Here is a 21,703-nt window from a genome sequence, read left to right on the forward strand (position 1 = left end):
GACATCCCTCAGGAGCTTGGATTCCCTTCCAGAGTGCCACCAGGGTTCAGGCGAATCCATCACTGGGATGCACTGGTCCTTCTCAGGGTCTGTCTTTGATCTTCCCCTTGGAAAGCAACAACAGTGACAAAGAGCAGGTGATTTTCCTACATCAATCCATCCCTGGGGACTTCTTCTGCTACTGAAAAATCAGTGACTTCTGCTCCTGCAAAGATTCAGATTACTCAGAGCCTGTTCCATCTGTTGATGTAAATATAAAATTTCATTTATCGTCAATGAAGCCAAGCCAGCCCCACCCTCCACCAGTCAGCTCCAATTTGTTTATCCCATCAGCATGTATCAAAAATCTGTTAAAAAAAATAAAATTCAGGAATTATCTGTGTCTCAGGAAATTTCCAGACTCCAAAGAGAGCTCTTTAGCACTGACCCATAATCTTCCTTGTCAAGTGATAAGAAATTGCTGACTTTTAGAAGATCATTAATTCTTTGATTAACTCACCCCAAACTTCCAGCTTGATGCTGGTCCTTAGTTTGTTTCTCCCTGGAAATGGCTCCCGAGATGATCTTCTCCCAAGTCATTAAGCTGGAGCTTTCTCAGCTGCACTCTAATCATATTCCATGAGAACTCATTAATCATCCCAGTCCCTCCTGCTTTAATGAGACTTTGATCAGAGTTACCTTGAATTTGGGACAGCATTTTGCACCAAACACAGGGCTGGAGTTTCTTGTTGGCTCTCACAGGATGGGAGCACTGAGGGACAGGGAGTTCCTTTTATTTTTTTTTTTGCAAAAAGCCCCAAAAGTTCTGATGAACCTCGAGTTGTGATTCATTGGGAGGGAAGACAGGAAAAAACAACGCCCATGGAGTGTCCAGATCACCCAGCACAGGAACAGAGCCAACGTCAGCGCAGAGGGAACAGGGGAAGGACAGAACCAGCCCCAGAAATATTTCTGTCCCAAACCCACTTGGTTTTGATTAATACAGTCCTACCAAATTACATTCATTGTTTTTGATGTTAATCAGTAAATTATTGGCTAATTTCTTTTAATTTCCTTGGAGATACTTTATTTCAGATGGCAAATTCCTCTCTGTGGATGCAGTCATACAGCAAGTCACCTATCTGGACCAGGAGAGTGCAACAAAGAAAGATTTTCTTCCTCAAAAGTTGCTGATTTAAGACTGAGAACCTCACAGTGGTGAGAGGGAAAGGCCTCAGAAGGACAAGGGCTGCCAGATTCCCACCATGAATTTAAATTTCTGGACAAAACACATAACTACTCTAAAAATAAGAACCCAAAAGTGTAATTGAAATAAGCAGATTTCAGTCATTGCTTCTGTGGGCAATGAGAGGTTGGGCTCCGAGCTGCTGTTCTTGCTCTGGATGTTCCAGCCTGTCCCACTGGCTCTGAGTGTTCCTGGATGTTCTAAACACTCCAGGGTGTTCCAAGCATCACCTCTCCTCTGGGACACGACTGTGACCTGGTGTCCTGCAGGAATCCACACCAAGCCAGAGAATCAGCTGCATTTTATTGAGCTTTGCAGGGAAAAAGAAATGTGAGTGCCCATGGGTTTGGAGCCTGGGAGAGCTGAATGCAGCCTCACTGTGGGGAGGGAGGAACATGGGAGAGAAAACACAGGGAGAACAACAGAGAGACTGTTCCTGTATTCACAAAGTGCCTTCAGAGAGGAGGAAACCAGCTTGGAGCTGCAAGGAGACCACATCCCTTTCCTGGTATATCCTGCAGTTCCTTGCTCCTTTCCACAGCGATTTTCTCCAAGCATTCCCACTGTCCAAAGCAGCTTTGGGGAGCTGCTCTTCCTCACCTTGCAAAGACAGAATCCATCACCTGGCTGTGCCCTGAGGTGACAGGGAGTTGATGGGTGTCAGTTCAGACCATGATGGAATGGTCCTGGGAATGATGCCTGGAATAACTGCCTGGGGATGAGGCGCCAAGGGGAAGAGGTGGTGAAGAAGATGAGGATGTTCCCTCTCCAGAGTGACAGGTTCTTCCTGTGTTGAGTAGCAATCCTTTACTTAGGGCAGGTGGCAAATGCCTGATTTTCCTTTTCCATGGATTCCCTTTGGCTTGGCTCATGCAGAGCCCTCCCAGGAGAGGCTGATTCCATCACGTCCGAGGTCAGCAGGGAAAGGGAGCACCTGCTGTTCACCCAGGCCTGGGTTCTGCCCTCTCTCCCTGTTCTTCCTGCTGTGGGCAACAACACAGACCAGCACAGCCACCATGAACTTGGCCACCAGGAATCCAGCGAGGATGTAGAAAACAGTGAAATCCACCTTGGGAGGGGACCTGTGGGGAACCAGAAATGCAACCATGAAGGGGATGGTCCAACCTTGAAAAATCTCTTGTAGTGCTGTCTTAGTCCTATGAAGATTAGAGATCTCAGCACGAGGAATTTTGGGCTCACCTGGAGATGCTCTGCACAGCTCTGGGCTCCTCTGGCACGTGGGTCACCAGGTCAGCTGCTGATAGAAACAAAACAGTTTAGTCTGCAGATGTTTCTGGGGGAAGTTCAGCTGGGCAGATAACCCAGGTGAGACAGGGTACTGGGAGCAATAAGGGGGTCAAGTGAGGTCACACTGCTGTAAATCAGGAATAAAAAGAGCCAGTGAAACACAGAACCTCCTTAGAGAGAGACAAAAGTAGATGCTAACTCAAATGAGCCCTTGGCAGCTGCAGACACCCATGAAGTTCCAACAGGAACCTGTGAAATTCCAGTAGGAACCTGTGAAATTCCAATAGGAACCTGTGAAATTCCAGTAGGAACCTGTGAAATTCCAGTAGGAACCTGTGAAATTCCAGTAGGAACCTGTGAAATTCCAGTAGGAACCTGTGAAATTCCAGTAGGAACCCGTGAAATTCCAGTAGGAACCCGTGAAATTCCATCAGGAACCCATGAAATTCCATCTGGAACCTTCCAAACTTGGAGCTCCAGGACGCACCTGCCAGCACTTCCACCCGCACCTTCCTCAGGCTCTTTGTTTCGCCCAGGAAATCCGTTTTGCACTGGTACAGCCCCGCGTCCTCCTTGCGGAGGCGCCTCAGGGTGACCGTCAGGAGCCCGGCGCGGGTGTTGTCCCTGATGGAGGTGGTGCCTCTCCTGGTCCTGGGGAAGGGCAGCCACGCGGGCGGGGAGCTCACCACCTGCTGGCACCGGCTCTGGTCCAGCTGCCTGCACCAGCTCTTCTCCCGCCACCACTGCCGGGGGTCATAGGAGCAGTTGACAGAAATGGTGTCCCCCTCCATGGCGGCCACCACGGTGACATTCTCTGCAGCACAGGATGCTACGAGGGACAGAGGGAGGGGTGAGCCAAGGCTCTTCCAGGTCTATCCCTCATTGTGGGGATACTGAAGGTTTTCATCCTCTAGTGATGTCACCCATAGGGCTGTCACCTATAGGACTGTCACCCATAGGGCTGTCACCTGTAGGATTGTCACCCATAGGTGACACTTGTAGAGTTGTCACCTACAGGGCTACCACCTGTAGGACTGTTATTCATAGGGCTGTCACCTGTAGAGTTGTCACCCATAGGGCTGACACCTGTAGGACTGTCACCCATAGGGATGTCACCTCTAAGGCTGTCATCTATGGGGCTATTATCTGTAGGACTGTCACCTCTAGAGCTGTCACTTGTGGAACTGTCACCCATAGGGCTGACACCTGTAGGACTGTCACCCATAGGGCTGTCACCTGTAGGACTGTCATTTGTGAGGCTGTCACCCACAGGACTATCATCAGTAGGACTGTCATTTGTAGGGCTGTCACCCTCAGAGCTGTCACCCATAGGGTGTCACCTGTCACCTCCCCCATGACCAGCCCAGTGTACTCAGATCTTGGCTCACATATTCTGGAATTTGTCCCAATGACACCTCCAAAACAGTGTCCCCCTCGCTGGTTCCTTCTGAAACCCACTCCCAATTTTCAAATCCAGTTTAACATTTTTTTCCACCCTATCTTTTAATTTCTTACTAATTTTAACTCTGTTGACAACTGGTCTTTGTTCTGCTTGGCTTTTTTTTTTTTAATTGTCTTGGTTCCTCATTTCTAATTTCCATTCCTCTTTGTGACAGGCAGAGGCAGAGGGGACAGTCTGAGCTATTAATACTTCCAGAGAGAAGTGCAGTGTGGTATTTGTGGAAATCTCTATTTCTAGTGAAAAAAATCACAGGCAAATGCTTCTGTGAGACCATAAGTAATGATAAAACAGAAGTAAATTTAAAAATAGGCTCTTGTGAGGACTTTGTGCTGGCTGAGCCTTTTAATAACACTTCTTACAATAATTTCAACAATTCTAAGTGAATTGTAAATGAAAAAATATGAAGTTATTTTAGCTTGACTAGAAGAAGACCTAAAATGGATCTGTGCTCTGCAAGTATCCAACACCTACAGGGCTTTATCCTGATGTATTTGTCCACTCAGGTGTTCCAGTCAGGGATTACCTCAGGGAATATCCAGTCCAGTCCTGTTCAGTCCCTCCAAAACTCTTTAACTGCTTATCCTGTTTCCTTTTCCTTCCTCCAGCTCTGCCCCTTCAGCCCCAGAATTCACACAGCACTGCCAAACATCTCTCAAACAGAATCATTGAAAGATTCCCTGATATCCCTCCGAAAAATATTCTGTCATTCTCTTTTCAACCAATTCTGCTGACAGATCATAAACTATTGGTGTTCCTCCTCTCTTCCTGGGTGCCACTGGGCAAAGTACAGTGAACTTTTTCTAAACTCATCCCAATTTTTGGGCCAGGTTCCTGTGCTCCCACAGCTTGAGTCTGTTGCCTTTTCCTGCACTGCTGTGAGGATCTGGGGTCTCCAAAGCTCTGCAGAGAGCCCCAGCTGGGCCCTGTACCTCAGTCCTCATTTTGGATGGACATTCCTTTGCAAGCTGGAAAACCCAGGTGTCCAAGATTTCAGAGCTGGGTTTGCCCTTCACTGGGTTTTATTTCCCTCCCCCTGAGCCCTGCCTGTGGTCATTTGCATCAATGTAAATCCCATTTGCTAATGCAAACAACCCAGGATTTTGCAATTTCACATTGCACACAGGACTTCTCTCATCAGTGTTTCCTGTTCTGACTCAAAAGGATCCCTGTGAGGAAATCTGGGAGTTCTGGGATCACCCTTTGATGGGTGGCCCTTTGGTAAATAAAGGGAAAACTCTGAGGATGGAGCCTTCAGACAGAGACAAAGCTTTGCCCCAGTCCTTCACCCTTTACCTAGACCCCAAAGCCACATGCAGTTCTTACCTGACAGGAGGACCAAGGTGAGGTGCAGGAGCTTCTCCATGAGCTGAGCAGAGAAGGAATGGGAGAGGAGCCTGGAGAGGAGCGACACTGGCTCTGCCCTTGGGCAGCTCCTCTCTCCCTCCTCCTCGCTGTGCCGGAAGGAAGGAGCACAGGAACTTGGCATCTTTTTCATCCTGCACATTGAGCAACTCTCCAGGGATGGGCATTGCTCTCGTGGGCTGAAAATTCAGGCATCAGCATTGACAGTCCCAGCCGCAGCTCAGTCAGCCTGGAAGGGAGCAGCACGTGGTGGCCTAAAGCCACAGGCCTGGAGGCTTCCACTGGAGCAGGATTTCATCATGGAATCACAGAATGGTTTGGGGTGGAGGGACCTTAAAGCTTGTCCAGCTCCATCCCTGCATGGCAGGGACACATTCTGCTATCCCAGGTTGCTCCAACCTGGCCTTGGACACTTCCAGGGATCCAGATGCAGCCACAGCTTCTCTGGGCACCTGTGCCAGGGCCTGCCCACCCTGAATTGGGAAGAATTCCGTCCCAAAATCCCTGTGGTAGTGGGAAGCTTTCCCCTTGTGCTGGCACTCCAAGCACAATGGTGATAAATCATGATCAATTATTTCCAGGAGCTGTGCACGGGGGGATTTCTGGAAAGCTGAAAGGGAGGCTCTCATGGTAGCCCTGGCAGCATCCTGAGGGTGAAGGAGCACAAGGACATCATCCCCTGGGTTTTCAGGAGAAAGAAGAGCCTGTGCATGGAGCATCCTTGTGTGAAATCCATCCACACACAGCAGGGCAGGGGCACTGCTCGGGGAGAAGCTGTGGGTGCTTTGAACAAGCCCAACACCCACCTGTGCTCTGTACCTGGCACAAAGGACACAGGATCTCTGCTGGGGACATCGATTCTGAGCCAGCCACAGTGCAGAAGAGGCTCAGGAATGCAGCCACAGACCCCTCAGAACATCAGCAAACTGATGGGGGTGGGCTGCTGGTTTTTCATTTTTGAGGTGATTTATTTACTTGGAGGTCTTCCATGAAAGTACAAACAGACTCTGCCTTCTAAACTGGTGTGGTGCTAAACCTGCAGGCCTGCCCACTCCTGAATGTGCCTTTCCTCGAGTTAGTGGTTAAGAAAATGATCTCTCACAGTGACCAGAAATTCTCTGTCAGGTGACTGATTGCAGGTTTTTTCCTTCTTGTTCCAGTGAGCACAAATCTGGATTCTCTTCAAGAATCTGCCCAAAAATGCCTCTCTTCCACTCCACTGTTTTTTGCTATTACTCTTCCACAGCTTGACCCAGTGCAACTGCATGAAGAGCAAATTGTTAGGGGAATGTTGGGCTGAATGAACCATTTCCAGAACCATTTTCTTTTTCTTTCTGTCAGGTCAACTCTGAAAATCTCAAAAAATTTCCATCAGCCTCCCTGCTGCAGCCCTGACAAGAGAAGCCTGTTGGATGTGACTGGCCTGGGAATGAGAGTTGGTTCAGGCCCCTTTGTTCTGTCACCTGCAGCAGGGCTTGGGGCAGGGAAATCGGGAGCCAGAGATGCTGGAGAAATGGAACTGAGCTCCATAAACTCATTTCATGTTGCTCCCCACATGACTGCTAAATAAAATGTGTCATTTCCAGCAGAGACAGGGAAGTGCAAGAGCTGGTTCTGCTGATTCTGAGAATCCAGCACTCGAATGCCAAACCCATTCCATGAAAAATGAACCCAGCCACAGCGAGGTTCGAGTTCGATCCCTGCAGCACTGGAATGAGTTTGCCTGGCCACAGTAGCTGAATTTTCGGGATTGGGGCAGGGTTTGTATCAGAACACAGCTGGAATACCCCACCCAGCCATGTCCAGACTGCTCCTTTTCACAAGGCCAGGCCTCCACACCTGCCCCTGCAAGACTCTGCACTTTAATGGAATTGGAAAAACAGATGTACAAGAGATCCTAGGAATTCCCCCACAGCTTTGTCTGACCCACAAGTGTGGCAAAACCTCTGCTTGGCCCTAAAACAGGAAGGAGGGCAGAAAATGCTCAGGCAACATGACACACATGGCAGCAAAACCCAGCTTGTCCATCCACACACCTCCTGCTCCTCATTCCCACTCTGTATTCCAGTTTCTTTCTCCCATTTCTGGCTGGTTTGGGATTCTGTGCTTCATTCCCGGCCACTCCTTGGGGACTGGTTGAAGGCGATGATGGCATATTCCACGTGTTGGGGGTTCCTGTGAGCCTGACTTGGTTCCACGTTGCAGTAAAGAGGATCCTGGGGGCTGGGCTGGGATTGCACATCCAGGTTGATGTATGCTGGCCCTTGGCTGTCATCCTGGGAACTCTCCCTCTTCCCAGCACTGCTAGGCTGAGAAAAGAAAGGGAAAGCAGTCGTTAGCATGAGTCAGTGCCAGGCCACAGCTGCTGCCAGGAGAATGAATAAGGAAAGGAGAAGCCATGTCAAAATTTACCTTTAGTTGTGACAGAGGTGAAAGAACAGAGAACTTTTTTCTTCACAACCTCTCCTGGATACAGGTGACAACCTCATGCTCTGACCCTGCTTGCTTCTCCTTGAGTCCCTCCTCAGGGGTTACCAGAATTTGTTCCACTGGGTTTGTTCCTACTGGAGTTTCCTTGCAATAATTATCCCCCTCTCTCCCCAGCTAGGAATATTCCTCTCTCTGCTAACCTTAAATACCATTTCTCTCCTGTTTATAACCAAACTGAGCTCCAAGCTCCTCACCAAGTAGGTCCAACAGCTCCTCCCAGACTGCTGGTCAGGGATTTGGCACTGTATGGGAAATGTTTCATTTTCCTTACCTGTGCTGTGCCCTCTGGTCTGTCACTGGTGTCCTCTGCTTCTCTGTGACCTTTGGAATGAGGCAGAATCAGAGGGTTTAGATGCAGAGAAATCCATGAAAAGCTCTGTGCCTGAGGAGGTTTGGGAAGGCTGTGGGATTGCTCAGTGATGGGATGTGCCTCTGCCCCGAGGGACACTTTGCTCTCTTTACTCCTCCTCCAAGGTGTTTGCACCCCTGTGCAGGCTCTGGAGGAACCTGGGTTTGATTTATGGTGAGGGGAAGCAGGGAGGAGCCTGTTTGAGTCTCCCTGCCTGACCTGCTCCGGGCACTGGGAATGAGCTCACCTGGGCTCAGGGAGGGAAGGCTCTGCCTGGGACAATCCCACCTACCTGTTCTCACCAGGAGCTTGTAGTGCCTGACACCCAGGGCTATGGAGGTGATGAGGGCCAGGAGGAGCAGGATGAGCAGCACCACGGACAGGATGATGAAGGTGTTCCCATTGGAGCTGGAGGAGAGGAAAGCAGTTACCAGTGTGGGATGGTTTGAGAGCCCATCACCAAACAGGGACCAAAAGAGGGGCAGGGGCACGTTTTATGTGCTCAGCTCAAGCACTTGGAAGGAAGGCCTGTTTCTCCTGCAAGATTTCCTGCAGATCCTGTAGGATCCTATATCTATGAGGCTGGGCAAGTCCCTGCTGATCCAGAAGGGAATAAGAGGCACTGGGGACCTTCCCTGGTTCCTGATTCTTGATTTCTCTACTTGGCTGTATCTTCTAAGCTTTTCCTAAACCATTCTCCAGGCTCAGTGTTCAAAGCTCCAAGCACAATTCCAGGCTCTCTGCAGCAGGGATGATTCTGCTCCAAGATGCTGCTGTAGCATTGATGACAGCAGATCTACAAAGGGGGAAAAATCCCTTACATTTAATTGCTAAATGGAATAATAGCAGGACTGTCCCATTGTTAAATACTTAGACATGAGGAGTAAAGTCAAGGCTGAGGGGCAGAATCTGGGGGTTCTGTTTATATAAAGCGCAGAGCCCAAAAAGATAAAGAAGTAGAGAGGCTGCAGAAGGCTGTGACATGATTTTACCAATCTGCCTCTTCCTTTGGAATTAAGGTTAGGGCAGGAGCTGCAGGAGGAGAGGCCTTTGGTGAGGATCCTGTCATAGCCAATTCCTCCACAGGCAGGAGTGCCCAGGACCTGCCTGCCCCAGGTGTACAACACCAATAACTTGTGTGTGCTCAGGCTCAGAGACTCTTCTTAGGCCTTACCTGGGTTCTGGGCTGTCACCCAAAAGAATTTTGTGACTTTTGCTTTCAGTGTCTGGAAAACCTCTCGGAGTCAGCGCTGCAATCACAGACATGAGAAGAGGAATGGTCACTGTGGAGCTGCTCTGCATTCAGCAGTGAAACCTCTGCCACTGCTGTTCCTATGCCCAGGGCCCTGACCCCGTGAGTTTATCCAGAGCATCCCAATGTCCCCTCTCATCATCTGCACTGCTTGCTCCTAGTTCTGCAAGAGCCAGGCTGCAGCCTGGTGCTGCTCTGCCATGGCCAGGGGTCTCAGTGCCTTCCCTTCCCATTAAAACATTGTCTAAAAGAGAACCCAGAAGTCACAGATCTGTAAAATCCGAGTCTGAAGTTGTTCCCTTGACAACCCGAGGGAAGGTCTTTGAAAGCCAAAGGATGAATCACTCTAAACGGGCTGTAAAGTCACTCTAAAGAGCTGATATCAAACACTGAGTGACAGAACAGCTGTCTCAGGACAGCTGAAGCTGCTCCCAGGTTAAGGAGGATCAGCACAGCACCAGTGTGGATCTGCTCCCATCCTGCTGCTGTTCCACAGGGTGGTGGCCACAAGAAGATCCAAAGCTTTGGGCAGGCAAACACAGGCAAGGTGGGAAGTGGGGTGAGCTGGGCAATGCAGAGGGAGAGAGCAGGGCAAAGAGTCTGGAATCTACAAATGTGTCCTGACAGATCCATACCCACCCTTGGAAACGCTGAGCGTGACCTCCTCCATGCGGAACAGACCGGAGCGCTCCTGGAGCGCGCACCAGTAAACACCCGAGTCCTGCACCTGCAGCTGCTCCATGGTGATGGTGACAATGCCCTGCTTGGTGTCATCCTGGATCCTGACACCTTCCCGAGCCGTGCTGGGGCCCGCTGGGGGCTCTGAGCTGGTGGTGACCAGCACATTGCACGTGTTCCCCTCTTCCTTTTTGCACCAGGCTTTGCTGGCAGCCCCGTAGGCCACAATCTTGTAGTGACACTGCACAGAGATGTTGCCTGACTCCTCGGCTGTGGGCTGCTGGGTCCCTGGAAAACAGCAAGGATGTGTGCTGACACTCCAGAGTGGGATCCCACAGCGGCACCCCCTCCCCAGCACTGGAATACCCTGGAGCTGCATCCACCTCCACACCTGCACCTCCCCTAAGCAGAAGGGGACTGCACCCAAATTCCCCAAGCAGAGGTGTCATAAATTTGGGGGTCCTGTCCCCCTCCTCTGGTTCCCTCAGGGTGGGACACTCAGCCTGGGATCTGGGAGGGTTGGTGACTGTGGGGTCAGAGCAAGAGCAGTGCCTGGCATGGGGGAGAGTCCCAGCAGCTCCCAGAGGGAACCAGTGCTGGAGCCACTGGTCTGGCCCTGTGGGAGCAGCTGGGATGAGCATCTTCATCTGTGGGACTCACAGGAACCTCTCCTGAGCCCCTGCTGGGAGCAGACAGAGCATGAAGGGCCAGGCCTGAGCTCTGGCTCAAAGGTCCTATGGACAAGTTGTCACTGTGTGTGCTGGAGGGAGGAGACATGGGTGTCACCTGGGCTGAGACCTGCCCCCATCCACACCTGGCTGCCAGAAGGGGCTCACTTTTGGGTGAGAATGCAGTAGGAACCCACTTTTGGAAAGTGAGTGCAGTAAGAACCCACCCTTGGAAACTGAGAACATGGCAGGAACTCACTCTTGAACACAGACAGCACGACCTCCATTATCTGTGTGTGCTCGGAGCCCACTACACACCAGTACACTCCAGAGTCCTGGGTCTGCAGCTTCTCCATGGTGACAGTGGGAGTCCCTTGAGCATACTTGATTGATGCTCTGTCTTGCAGGGATTGAATTTCACTCCGTCTTGAAGATGTTTGTCCCTCCACCAGGACCGTGCAGTCAGTCTGCCCTCTCCGGCACCAGACCACGCTGTTGCTGTTTGGGCACTGCACTGCCAGGGTGTCCAACTCCCACTTGAGCAGCTCTGTGAAACACCAACAGTGTGTGCTGGGCACACAACTCCCTCAGGAGAGCCCCTCAGCAGGGCAGGGGGAGCTGGGAGCCAGCAGGACCAGCCAGGTCTGCAGGGCTCCTTCACTCCCTGTGTGGGAAGGAAAGCAGGGAGCGAGGCTGGGGAAGGGGCTGGGGGGATCAGGGGAAGCTGCTCAGCTGTGGGGAACGAGGGGAAGAGCAGGGGATGGAATGATGTTGCTTCCTGACAAGACTGCTTTGGGTGGGATGCAGGTACTCACCCTTGAAAACATTCAGTGTGACCACCCTTAGCGGCATATATTGATTGTAATATTGGTAAATAGCACAGAAATATGTGCCTGAGTCCTCTGCCTTGAGGTCAGTCATGTTGATGAACACAGTCTTCCTAGTGGCGTTATCCTCTATTTTAATTCTCCCATCTTTGGATTTTTTCTCGTGTCCATAATATGTGTCCACCACTTCTTGGCATCTTCCACCTTTCTGGAGACACCAGTATTTTGTCTGCCTGCCTTCAGTCTGTGCTGTGTAAGGACACTTGAAATACAGAGCGTCCCCTTCCCGTCGTCTCTGCACTTCAGGGCTTTGGCCCTGGAGACCTGGAAGGATCAGATGTGGTGAGGGAGAGGGGAGCTGATCACGCAACCACAGAAGCACAGAACTGCAGCATGACAGAAGCAAACACAGGATCAATAAGGTTGGAAAAGACCTTTGAGATCACCAAATCCAAGCTATGTCCTAACAGCACCCAGACCATGGCACTCAGTGCCACATCCAGTCTTTCCTTAACCACCTCCAGGGGTGGTGACTCCACCACCTCCCTGGGCAGCCCCTTCTGAGTCCAATCTCCCTTTCTGTGAAGGTGCAGAGCTGCCACAGCCTCTCCAGGGAAACAGGGAAACTCTGCCTCCAGCCTTCCCCCATGGACTCCAGTGGCTGGAAGAACTCCAAAACCCCAAATCCCTTCCCCATGCTGAATTCACCTGCTTGGAAATGGGAAGGGCAGTGTTGGGATTAGAGCTGGGGATGCAGCCGTGGATTAAAGCCCACAGAGAAGCACAGAGGTGCTGCGCCTTCAAGCCACGTGTGGCACAGTGTCTGCAGCTGTCCCTTGTCCCTGCAGGCAAATGGGGACCATCCCCTGCCCACAGCACCCTGGGGCTCTGTTTGGGATGGTGGGAAGGAGCAGAGGGAAGCAGCTCCCCCTGCCACATCCTCAGCGATGCCAGCGGCTCACGGCTGTGAGGTTGTGCTGGCTGTGGGTTCGCTCCCCAGCCCAGCACGTGCCAGGAGCTCTGTGCTCTCTGCAGGGCTGGGGAGGGACAGCTGCTGCCCTGGACACTGCCCTGAGCCAGGACTGCCCTCAGAGGAGCTGAGCAGGTGGGAAAGGCCAACTGGGAGAGGCTCTGTGCTCCCAGTGTGGATCATCCCGGCAACCTGGAGGAGCCAGGGCTGTGTGGTGGGAACTGGGGCTGCCCTTCCCTCCCACCCAGATCAGAGCCTGGCTGGTGCTGGAGGAGCTCCCCAGGCTGCAGGAACTGGGGAAAGCTGTCCCTGTCCCCAGGACACGCCGAACCCTTCTCCTACCTGGGAAGCAGAGAGGCAGCAGGATCAGGGCTCTCAGCTCCATGGCCATCCTCAGGCCCAGGGAAGGGGCATCGCTGCCTGGTGTGTCCTGTGCCAGTGTGGGTGTCCTGTGATCCCCCTGCCTGGCAGTGACACAGCTGGGGGAAGTGCCAAGCTCTTGCCTCAAACGGAAACACCTCCCCACGTTTTGTCACAACATTATATGAACATAATCTCGGGGTGTTTTTGGGGAAGTGGCTGAGCTCAGAGCACAGCCTGTCCTGGTGCCAAAAGCTCTTGCTGCTCCTGCCTGGCTGGTGGCATTTGTTTTGTCACCCTCCTGTCCCCCCAGCTGTAAGTGAAGGGTCAGGTCGACACACCTGGGTCCTCTTCCTCCCTGGCTGGTAGGAGAGAAATGTTCCAGGTTTTGGTCTCACATAAACTTCCCTGTTTCTGCACCCAGGTGCTTTGCAGGCCTGGGCTAGCAGAGGGAATGGGGATTGGTTTCTGTCGCTTTTTTCCTCCTTTCCTCCTCTGTGAGGAACTCAGCCTCCTGCAAATCCACACAAAGCCAGCGCTCCTGGCAAAGCCACCTGTGGAATCCTCCAGGTCAGTCCTGGAGCTGCCCTGTGTGTATCCCACAACCAAAGTGCCCTTTGGTGACAGCTGTCCCAGCTCTGGGGGTACTCCCTCATGATCTTCCACACCCAGTTCTGCCCCAAACAGCTGCTCTGGGAAGCAGAAGCAGTGTCAGCTCTTATTTGCCTAGAGGCCAAGCTTTCCCAGCCTCTCTCTCTGGCTGCTGTAAGGATGCTGGAGAGGCCTGTGCTTTGATCTGCTCCCAGACACCCTGTACTTCCCACACTGGAAATCGTGTCCCTCATCAGCAGGTCTTGGCTGAACACCTTCTGCCTCCCCTTCCCCTCCCTGTGTCCTTCCCTGCCCTTGAAGGAGCGAGAGCAGAGCAGGGAGCTGCCGTGCCAGCACAGCGTCCCCTGGGCCGGTACCTGCCCCGCTCCAGCAGAGCAGCACACACAGGCTCCGCTGACACCCCGGCTGCAAATCATTTCCAATTATATGAATAAGCAGCTTATTAACAATACATTCTGGCTAATCATTTTGTGCTAGATATCTCTGCATTGTCTTGTCCCCAAATCCCTCTCTCATCAGGCACTTGATGCGCGGTAACGAGAAGGGGGAACACGCTCGGGCTCCGGCAAACAAATCCCAGGAGTCTGCAATTAGTTCAGTTGCTGCAACTGGTTGCCTCCAAACTGAGTCAAGAGCTGTTCCTCAGCCCTTCCCACGGCGTTCCCTGCATCCATGGAAGGTCCTGGCCAAGGGGAGAGGCGCTGTGGGGCAGGACAAGGTGTGAGGAGATGCCTGTCCTATCCTGGCATTTTGGAGCAGCAGGGATGTAATGAAGTTGGTCCTTTTGCTGCATCTCTGACAGAGGATCAATATGATTTTAATTATAGAATTGCAGGAGAGAAGATGAATGTTATCTCAGGAGGTCACTTAATCCAGCCCAGTGACACAGCAGGATCAGGCCTATCCATGTCATTTCTAAAGATCTCTTTACCCAGTTGAGGCTGCAGTGTTCTCCAGTTCTGGTGCTGCACCAGCCCCGTCTGAACGCTCCTCCCAGCTCTGCCTCCCTGCTCTTTGATGCCTTGCTCCACTTTAATGCCTCTGCAGCCACTGTGACCTCGGAGATCAGATCATTCCCATCCTCCATTGCTTCCCTCAGTGCTTCCACTCCGGACGGCTGCATCCCAATATTTTGATTTCCCCTTCTCAGCTGTGTTCCTGACAACTCAGATCATTTTTCCCCCTTTCTCTGAACTCTGTTATCAATCCACCTCTTCCCTGACTGTCTCCTTGGATTCCCCAAAGTTCCTTTGGAGCTCAAGGATGGAGCCAGTTCCTTTCTGCTGCCTCCCAGGAAAGGCTGCAATTGCAGTTGATTGCAGCTGATTTACTCTGGTTGCTGTCACACCCACAGAAGCTCTTCTGGGTTGGACTTTGCTGAAAATGTCGGGGTTTGGGGAGGTTTCGGGTTCGGGGAGCAGCGGGGGCTGCAGTGGCGGAGCGGGACCGCCAGGGGGCGGGGGAGGCTCAGGAATGAGCCCCGGTGACCCCCGAGAGCCCCCGGGAGAGCAACGAGCCCGTGTGACACCCTGCCATGGCTCCGGTGACACCCTGAGACAGCCCCGGTGACACCCTGCCATGGCTCCGGTGACACCCTGAGACAGCCCCGGTGACACCCTGCCATGGCTCCGGTGACACCCTGACACAGCCCCGGTGACACCCTGCCATGGCTCCGGTGACACCCTGACACAGCCCCGGTGACACCCTGCCATGGCTCCAGTGACACCCTGACACAGCCCCGGTGACACCCTGCCATGGCTCTGGTGACACCCTGACACAGCCCCGGTGACATCCTGAGACGGCCCCGGTGACACCCTGAGACAGCCCCGGTGACACCCTGAGACATGGCCCCGGTGACACCCTGAGACATGGCCCCAGTGACACCCTGACACAGCCCCGGTGACACCCTGACACAGCCCCGGTGACACCCTGACACAGCTCCGGTGACACCCTGTAACAGCTCCGGTGACACCCTGAGACAGCCCCGGTGACACCCTGAGACAGCCCCGGTGACACCGTGAGACAGCTCCAGTGACACCCTGTAACAGCCCCGGTGACACCCTGTAACAGCCCCGGTGACACCGTGAGACAGCTCCGGTGACACCGTGAGACAGCCCCGGTGACACCGTGAGACAGCCCCGGTGACACCCTGCCACAGCCCCAGTGCCAGCCCTGCCATGGCAGGGACCCGTCCCACAACCCTGGTGACTCCAAGCCCCGTCCAGCCTGGCCTGGGACACCTGCAGGGACCTGCCTGTCACCAGGCAGCTGCTGGCACAGTGTCTGTGACACTCAGGTGGCTTTGTGACATTCCCCTTCCCATTTCACCTGAGGACGAGTGGCTCCGCTCAGGGACCGTCCCTTGCTGCAGGCAGGTCCCCAGACACAGCAGTTTGCTTATCCCGGCTTATCCGTGCTGCAAATCTTGGGCAGGAGGTGGATGGAAATTCCTGTGAGCCATCCCAGGCTGCCCCTGGATCCCTGGAATTATCCCAGGCCAGGCTGGACAGGGCTTGGAGCAGCCTGGGACACTGGAAGGTGTCCCTGCCATGGCAGGAGGTGGCACTGGGTGATCTTTCACATCCCTTCCAACCCAAACCACTCCGCAGTTCAAAGATATTCTTGCCTCACCTGCAGTGGACTTTAAAAGAGGCTTCTTCCCAAAGCTCTGAGCTGACTGCAGTCTCACCACCTGAGTGTTCTGCTGGAGGAGCCCACCAGGCCCGCCCTGAGATAACCACGAGCTGCATCCTCAGCACATCAACACAGAGCAACCCCTCACCCTCAGCCAGGCTCGAGAGGCAGTGGGGAATCGATCCTAAACAATCCTGAGAAAGGGAAATACTGGGATGAGGGAGGAGGAGAGAACTCTCAGAACAGAGTGGTGAAAGATGGCTCAGGAGAGAGCAGGAGCAGTGAGAGGGAAGCAGGGCAGGGGGAGGCAGGCAAAGCTGGGACCCCCGGGCTGGGTGCGGAGGGGCAGCCGGACACACCGGGGCCTCGCCGGCCACGGGCTGAGCGCTCGGCTCGGGAGGAGAAGAGGCCCCACAGCAGCAGCTTAGTGAGGGGCCTGGTGTTTGGTCTGTTCCACATCAATGGGGCGTCCAGCTGTGGCTGAGGATGAAAGCAAGCGAGAGAGAGAGGATTAAAGGCTCCCAGGGTCTCCTCTAACTCGCCTAAGACTCGCCAAGAGGGCAGTGTGCGGCTTCAGGAAGGCTTCTTCATATGGAAAATATTATGGGAGCGAGAGAAAAGGAGGGGGAAGGGAGCAGGGAGAGAGGGAGACGGTCCAGAGAGTGCTGGGGGAGGACTGACCACTGAAAGGCTTCTGGAGGCTCAGCTGAGCCACAAGAGAAAGTGCTGAGCTCTGCTGGTGGGGCACAGGTGAGATGAGTTTGGCCGGGAGACAGGAGAGACACGGCAAGGAGAAAATAAAGGGATGAAGGGGAAGTGGAGAATGGGAGCAAAAAGGAGAGAGGGGAGAGTTGGCCGGGGAGGTGGTGGAAGGTGGCTGAGGGCTGGCAGAGGATGGCAGGCAGCTCTCTGCTCCCTGCTGGGGGGGCCAGGTGGGAGCCCCTGCCTGCTGCTCTGCTCCCAGGAGTGTTCCAGGGATGGGGAACAAATTCCCACCAGGAGTGAGACGCTCTGCACCGAACAGCAGCGAGTTTCCAGCGTGAGGTTTCCTGTCAGCCGGGCCGGGGAGCCTCTGGGGCAGGATAATCCCGGGAGTTAACACCCAGCCCTGGTTATGGCCAGGATGAGGGACCTTTCCTGCCTCCTGTTCTGGTTGCCACCGTTTCCCTGCTTCCATTCCTGGGATTTTCTGCTTCCCCCACATGTGGCACTCCCAGTCTCATCAGCCATTCCTCCCCCAGCACCTCTCACTGCCGAGATCTCCCTGGCATCCACGGGCTCCCACACCACTTCCCTCCTTGATTTATCCCGAGTGACCTTCCTGGCCCTCATTTCCAGGAATGTGAGCACACAGGAGGGGGGGGTGTCCTTCCCTCGCTGTCCTGCTCATGCTCACACCAGAATGGGTGTCCAGCACCCAAATCTGCACACTCGGCTCAGGGATTTTGGGAGATTGGGGCTGACAAACCTGGCTTTTCCAGTTCCACCCCGTGCCATGGGCAGGGACACCTCCCACCATCCCAGGCTGTTCCAACTTGGCCTTGGACACTTCCAAGGATCCAGGAGCAGCCACAGCTGCTCTGGGCACCCTGTGCCAGGGCCTCACCACTCTCACAAGGAGAAATTTCCAACCTGGCCTGGGTTGCTGTCGCTGTAGCGGCTGAAGACTTCCAGATGGTCCAGAAATTCAAAAATGCGGAGCTGGGACATGTGCCCTGATCCCTCAATATTGACACACCTGCCAGGTGAGGGGATTTCTCTGACCACAAATGTCCTGGTGCCTTGTGACTCCTCATGGAATGAGTGGATTTTAACAGGAGAGGGACCACTTCTCCCTCCTCCCTAGAAAACACTTCTCAGTCTCTGCTCTGGGTCTGAGGAATTTCAGATGAAAGTCTCAAGGGCTGAAGTGTCAGAGGAGCAGCCACCCCAAAGGTGCAGCTGGGTTTGAGGACAGCAGCTCAGCTCTGATCCCATTCGGGCACTCCCCACCCTGGCTCCCCTGATATCCCAAAGCTGAGTCTCTTCCACTTCTCCTAAATAACTTGGCAAAACATTTTGCCCCCTTCCCTCGCCCAGCAGGGCACAAATCCCTTTGCCCCCGGTCTGGAAATCTGCCTTCCTGTCCCTCCCTTCCCTGCCTTCCTGGGGAGCCAGCGTGGATGCGGTGCTGCCGGCTTGCCTGTCTGAGCTGCTTAGTTAAGAATAATAAACAAATTCCTAAATGGAAGGATATTCTTTAAACCTGCCTTGTGCTGCCTGCCAGGGAATGCAGAGCCCACCTCCTGTCCCCCTGCAGCCCCGAAACTGAAACCTGAGCTGCTTCGCTGTGGAGCTGCAGCGTGGCCTCTGTGTGCACCTTCCCCCCTGACCCCGTCTGGATTCTCCTGTCCTTTTCCTGACACGCTCCCAGCGAGCTCCTGGCTCACACTCACCCCGGTGAGGGGCTGGCACTGCCCACCCCACAGCTGGGCACGCCGTGGCTTTACACAGGGAATCATGGAATGGTTTGGGTTGGAGGGAGCTTAAAGATCATCCAGTGCCACCTCCTGCCATGGCAGGGACACCTTCCAGCATCCCAGGCTGCTCCAAGCCTCGTCCAGCCTGGCCTTGGATATTTCCAGGGATCCAGGGGCAGCCACAGCTTCTCTGGGAATTCTGTGCCAGGGCCTCCCCACCCTCACAGGGAACAATTCCTTCCCAGTATCCCGTGTGACCCTGCCCTCTGTCCCATGGTCCCGTGGTCCTTTTCCCTTGTCAGAAGTCCCTGTGAAGTAGAGCCGTTCCTGAGCTCCCCTGCTCTGCCTCCCCCCTCGGCTCTCTGCAGCTCCTCTGACACAGGGATATCCTTCCCTTCCTCTCCATGATGCTCCTGTGCCTTTTACTGAGATCTTTTCCCACCTCGTCCTGCTCATTCCCCCCTCCCAGCTTCCCCTCTTTCCTTCTTGGTGGCCCATTTTCCTCATCCCAGCACTCCCAGCCCGCAGGAAGCCGATGTCAGTTGGAGGCTGAGCAGTCCCTGGGACCCTCTGGCCCTGCCACACTTTTCAACCCACTTCTCATTTTTCTTCTTCTCCTCCTGTAATTTATTGTTTTCAGCTCTCCTCCTCCTCAGTTCCTGCTGAAGGGAACTCATCCCCTGCCTCTCCTCTCTTTGCATCTTGAGGAACAGGGAAAAACCCATTTTGCTCTTTCCCCAGCTCCAATTCCCCTTCCACCCCCACACCCTCCCACCTCCCTTCCCAGCCCTGAAACCTTTCCCTGGTAGTGTTGCTGTAACTGTTCAATTAAACGAGCAATTACAAAATCAATCAAGCCAAAGCAGAGCTGAGCACCGAGGGGGGCCCGGCTGGGGACAGGGACAGGGCCCAGCCCAGGGGCAGCTCCGCTCCCCTGCTGGGGACACCGAGGACAGGGTGGCACTGGCACCACCAGCCTCACACCCCCCGCACAATTCCCCTCCTGAGAAAATCCCGGAAGAGCTGCTGGTGCTACCCATGGTTTGGATCAGCTGTTCCGTGATTTTAACAGGATAAATCCACACGTGGATGGGTTTATCCGCGATTTCTTGGGGTTTCTCCTGCCGATTCCCTTTCCCCTTTGGATGGGTGTTGCTGGAAGGGTGTTCCCCTTTGTCACACGCTGTCCTCTCCCCACTGTCCCTCTCTCTACATCCATGATTTTCCCTGCTGGAATTCCCTTCCAACACCTGCGGCCCTCTTGGTGCTGTCACAGCCAGCCTGTCCCTGACAGCGAGGGACAAATCCTTCCAAACTCATCCCAAATAAGGCAAGATGAGCTGGAAAATGGGTTGGGTTAAGAGGAAGTTGTACAAAGCGGATGAGTTTGGGTTCATCTGTGGGCAGAATCCTGGCAGCTTTCCACGAGGAATTCAGCCTTGGCACAAGGATTTTTCCAAGGAGACCCAGATCCTGCTCCCGGTTACACCAGGAAAACCCCCATCACCACCTCATCCCTGGAAAGGCTGTGGCAAACCAAGGAGAATTTGGGATGGGAAAGCATGGGAAAGGCTTTGTTCTCTTCCTGGGGAGACATCCATGAAAAGAGCAGCCCCTGGGAGCCCTTTGCCCCAGGATGATCCATCAGGAGCACACCTCGGTCTCACTGCTGGGTTTGGGGCTGCTCTTCAGGGAAGACCCCTGTGGATGGAAGGGAAGCGGGACTGGAGCCATTCCACGAGGAGCTCTGACCCCAGACTCGCCCCTGGTTCTGCACTGTCAGAGAAGCAGCATCCCAAAGGTTTATCATTCCTTTCAGAGCAGGAATCTGGCGGCATTCCTGGGGCAGGAGTCCAGTTTGGCTTCCATTTTTAGTGAGTAAGCCCAAAAGCCCACTCACCCTGTGGGTCCCAGGGCTGTGCTGACACTTCCCAGCATGGCACGAAGGACAAAGACATTTCCCAGAATGCTTTAAGGAGGTCCCTATCCCTGTTTTTGGGTTGTTTTTTTTCAGTCTGGTCACCCCCAGCTCACTAGAGCTTGATATTAAATGTTGAAGACAAGCACACAACTTCCCCCTGTTCCCAAGCTCCCAAGTCTGACGTTCCGTGCTGCTGCAAAACTCCTTGATTTCCCCACCCACCTGGAAACACAGGCTGAGGAGGGCTGGAAAGGCAGGAATTTGCCACAGGGGTGGGTTGATTTTCCTGCCCCTTATCAGGCTGGTGCCAGGTTATCTTGGATTGTGCTGATACCATTCAGGGTGGATTTACTGGGTGTGCCCACGGCCTTGGTTCCTATAAATCCAAGGAAATCAGGGGCTGTTTCCAAGCACTTTAAAGCCTGAAACATCAGCCCAGCTGTGCAGCCTCTGCACAGGTGATACAAGTCTGCAGGTGCTGCTGGATTGGGACTATTTGATCTTCAATAATTTGGGAAAATCCCCAAGGTTTTGTCCTTTGGCTCTCTGTCCTAAATAGATTTTAGCTTGTGACTTTCACACAGGTCCCCTCCCTGGCAGCCTTTGGTTGGAAGGATCAGCTGAGAGCCTGGATGAGATTCCCATTTTTCCTGGTGGGTTTAGGAGAGGAATCATTATGGGAATGATCTCTGATGGCAGGTGGGACAGGGAGGGAAGTCATTTCACAAGCCTTTTGTGCCACAGTCACAAATCTGTCACCCAGCCCTGGCTGTGCATCCATCCATCAAGGCATGGCTGGGAAGGAGCAGATCCCAGTTTAGGAGGGAGGAAAACCCAGGTGGCTCCTTGGACAAGCAGCAGATAAAGACTCATGTACTCTGCTGGGCTGAGAGACCCGAGCTCCAATTCCCAGTTTGCTGGGCTGGGATGAAGGTGGATAATGGACCTGAACACGCTCCCACTTGGTTTCTGTCAGGTGGGAAATCGCTGTCTCCAGGGAACTGACTCATCATCTGTGAGGGTCTTGCTCCTGTCTTGCAGCAGGATGAATAATGGGAATTTTTTCACAGTGAGGCCCTGGCACAGGTTGCCCATGGAAGCTGGGGCAGCCCCTGGATCCCTGGAAGTGCCCAAGGCCAGGCTGAACAGAGCTTGGAACACCCTGGGATGGTGGAAATGTCCCTGC

At 53.6% G+C, this 21,703-nt stretch overlaps 2 protein-coding genes across 3 annotated transcripts; both read right to left on the reverse strand.

The window, feature by feature from the left end:
• Nucleotides 1-1,511: 1,511 nt before the first annotated feature.
• Nucleotides 1,512-7,003, reverse strand: LOC102108465 (triggering receptor expressed on myeloid cells 2). 2 transcript variants are annotated; one of them, XM_014258193.2, is made up of 4 exons: nt 5,259-7,003; nt 2,961-3,302; nt 2,426-2,480; nt 1,512-2,307 (listed from the first exon to the last, which is right to left on the reverse strand). In XM_014258193.2, the coding sequence occupies exons 1-4, from the start codon at nt 5,437-5,439 to the stop codon at nt 2,094-2,096; spliced, it is 792 nt and encodes a 263-aa protein (XP_014113668.1). In that variant the 5' UTR covers nt 5,440-7,003; the 3' UTR covers nt 1,512-2,093. The 2 variants fall into 2 exon arrangements, with proteins under 2 accessions (XP_014113668.1, XP_005529405.2); XM_005529348.3 differs by having other exon boundaries at nt 2,426-2,483.
• A 136-nt stretch (nt 7,004-7,139) lies between these two features.
• LOC102107440 (polymeric immunoglobulin receptor-like) lies at nt 7,140-13,000 on the reverse strand. The gene is made up of 8 exons (XM_014258222.2): nt 12,874-13,000; nt 11,550-11,885; nt 10,994-11,281; nt 10,028-10,354; nt 9,311-9,386; nt 8,429-8,544; nt 8,059-8,108; nt 7,140-7,606 (listed from the first exon to the last, which is right to left on the reverse strand). The coding sequence occupies exons 1-8, from the start codon at nt 12,920-12,922 to the stop codon at nt 7,406-7,408; spliced, it is 1,443 nt and encodes a 480-aa protein (XP_014113697.1). The 5' UTR covers nt 12,923-13,000; the 3' UTR covers nt 7,140-7,405.
• Between the last annotated feature and the right edge of the window lie 8,703 nt (nt 13,001-21,703).

This window comes from Pseudopodoces humilis, chromosome 26 (genome assembly GCF_049639895.1).
Source record: "Pseudopodoces humilis isolate 2021_Gansu_Grassland_sample_001 chromosome 26, ASM4963989v1, whole genome shotgun sequence".
Classification (NCBI taxonomy): Eukaryota; Metazoa; Chordata; class Aves; order Passeriformes; family Paridae; genus Pseudopodoces; species Pseudopodoces humilis.